Source organism: Penaeus vannamei, chromosome 26 (assembly GCF_042767895.1).
Source record: "Penaeus vannamei isolate JL-2024 chromosome 26, ASM4276789v1, whole genome shotgun sequence".
NCBI classification, from domain to species: Eukaryota; Metazoa; Arthropoda; class Malacostraca; order Decapoda; family Penaeidae; genus Penaeus; species Penaeus vannamei.
The window spans coordinates 20425058-20427557 of NC_091574.1; the positions used below are offsets into that span (position 1 = coordinate 20425058).

The 2500-nt window shown below is 45.9% G+C and overlaps 1 protein-coding gene across 3 annotated transcripts in view; it reads left to right on the forward strand.

Annotated features, from left to right (window-relative positions):
* The window catches only part of LOC113822324 (polypeptide N-acetylgalactosaminyltransferase 1-like), a 183665-nt gene that overhangs the window by 159707 nt on the left and 21458 nt on the right, over window positions 1-2500 (forward strand). For all 3 annotated transcript variants that reach the window (XM_070140108.1, XM_070140107.1, XM_070140106.1), the window contains exon 3: window positions 1388-1562. In XM_070140108.1, coding sequence (XP_069996209.1) covers window positions 1388-1562 — 175 coding nt within the window. The remainder of the gene's footprint in view (window positions 1-1387; window positions 1563-2500) is intronic.

Here is a 2500-nt window from a genome sequence, read left to right on the forward strand (position 1 = left end):
CTCTCCCTCCTCCCTCCCCTCCCTCCCTCCTCTCCCTCCCTCCCTCCCTCCCACTCCCTCCCTCCCTCTCTCTCTCTCTCTCTCTCTCTCTCTCTCTCTCTCTCTCTCTCTCTCTCTCTCTCTCTCTCTCTCTCTTTCTCTCTCCTCTCCTCTCTCCTCTCTTCTTCCTCGCTCTCTCTCTCTCTTCCTCCCTCCTCTCTCTCCTTCTTTCCCTCCCTCCCTCTCTCCTCTCTCTTCCTCCCTCCCTGCTCTCCTCTCTTCCTATCCCTCCCTCTCTCCTCTCTCTCTCCCCTCTGCTCTCTCCTCTCTTCCCTTTCCTCCCTCTCTCCCTTCATCTCTCTCTCCCTCCTTCTTTCCTTCTTTCCCTCCCTCCTCCCTCCCTCCTCCCCTCTCTCTCTCCTCCTCTCTCTCTCTCTCTCTCCTCCTCCCTCCCTCTCTCCTCTCTCCCTCCCACTCCCTCCCTCCACTCCCTCCCTCCCTCTCCCTCCCCCCCTCCTCTCTCTCTCCCTCCCTCCCTCCCTCCCTCCCTCCCTCCTTCTCTTTTTTGATCATTTAAATATAGATAGAGATATTAATAGACAGACAAGTAGATAGGGGTGATAGGGTTTAATAGATTCGATATAAGCAAGAATGTCTTTATTACATTCTTTCGTAATAGGAATGGTGGTGATGATTGTGAATATTGTTGACATTATGACTACTAATGATATCATAAGATTATGTTAGAATATTGTTTAAGTGATGTTAAGTAACAGTGTTAAAATGATACTTAGTAATGATTTTAAGGTGATGTTGAGTAATGATGTTGAAAGAATGGAGGTTATAACGATACTTATAGGAAGAACATTGCTGTTGATGACGAAAAGTAATTGAGAAAAAAATATGAAAGACCCTAAACCAGTTACCTTTTTCTCCCCAACTCCCTCCCCTCCCCCCCCTCTTCCCCTAACTCCTAACTCCCCACTCTCTTCCTCCCCCCCTCTCCTTTCCCCCCTTTCCCTAACCCCCTTTCTCTTCCTCCCTCTTTCCCAAACCCCCTCTCCATCCCTCTCCCTTTCCTAACTCTTCTCTTCCCCTCTCTCTGCCTCCCATTTTCCCCCTAACCCCTCCCTCCTCTCTTTCTCCCTTAACCCCTCTCTCTTTCTCCCCTCCCTCCCCTTCCTCCCCAAACCTCTCCACCTCTTCCCCAAACCCCCTCTCTCTTCCTTCCCCTCCCCTTCCTCCCCTTCCCTTTCCCTTACCCCTTCTTCCCCTAACCCCCTCCCTCCTCCACCCCCTTCCCCCCCTAACCTCCTCCCTCCTCCACCCCCTTTCCCATAACCCCCTCCCTTCCTCCAACCCCCTTCCCCCAACCTCCTCCCCTAACCCCTTTCTCTTCCTCCCGCAGCTGAACTGGGCGAGAAGCTGGACCTGTACCTGAAGTACCGCCTCCCCCCCCTGGTGCGGCTGGTGCGGCTGGGGGAGCGCCACGGGCTGATCCGGGCGCGGCTGGCGGGCGCGCGGGCGGCCTCCGGAGACGTCCTCATCTTCCTCGACTCTCACTGCGAGGCCAACGAGAAGTGGTGCGTGGGCGGGGCTTAGGGGCGTGGAGGGGGCGGTTTAGATTTGGATTTCCCACTGTTGTTATTGTTATTGTTATTATTAATATTCATATTATTACTATTATTGTTATTATAATTGTTATTGTTATTATTTTATCCTTATCAACATTATTACTGTTATTATTATTATATATTTTTTTCTTTTTTTAAGCGTTGATTGTGAGGATGAAGGGGGTTATTGTTATTGTTGTTGCTATTTATTTTTGTGGTCATTATTATTGTGTGTGTGTGTGTGTGTGTGTGTGTGTGTGTGTGTGTGTGTGTGTGTGTGTGTGTGTGTGTGTGTGTTTGTGTGTGTGTGTGTGTGTGTGTGTGTGTGTGTGTGTGTATGCGTGTGTGTGTGTGTGTGTGTGTGTGTGTGTGTGTGTGTGTGTGTGTGTGTGTGTGTGTGTGTGTGTGTGTGTGTTGGTATTTGTGTAGGTACATAGCGAATTACAAAAAAAATATTGCATATTTTCTTAAGGGAAGAGTAAAAACTCATTTTCTTTTCTTTTCACACATAATCCATTGTACTTTATTAGCCAAATCAGTATACTAAGAAAGAAGATTTATTGGTGCATATACATTTGTAAAGTCAAGTCTCTTTTTATAAATCAAATTTACTTTTACTGACTTTACTTATTTTCCCAGTCTCTGTTTATAATACTGTTGCTTAGGGGAAAAAATGATCCAGTTTATTGTTTCATTGCTGAATTAAACGTGACAAAAAATGTGATGTTAAAAATGGTGTTACATCAGATTTAATAAGAATGTATGTTTGAATTTTTGCTATTGTATGTATGAGTGCATTGTGTATAGAGTTGTATTTGTATTTTATGATTTTTTCCTTTTGTTTATTCATTTTCTATGGATGGAATAAGTGTGTTTGTTCTAGCATCCTAATTATTCTTTCAAGCTTT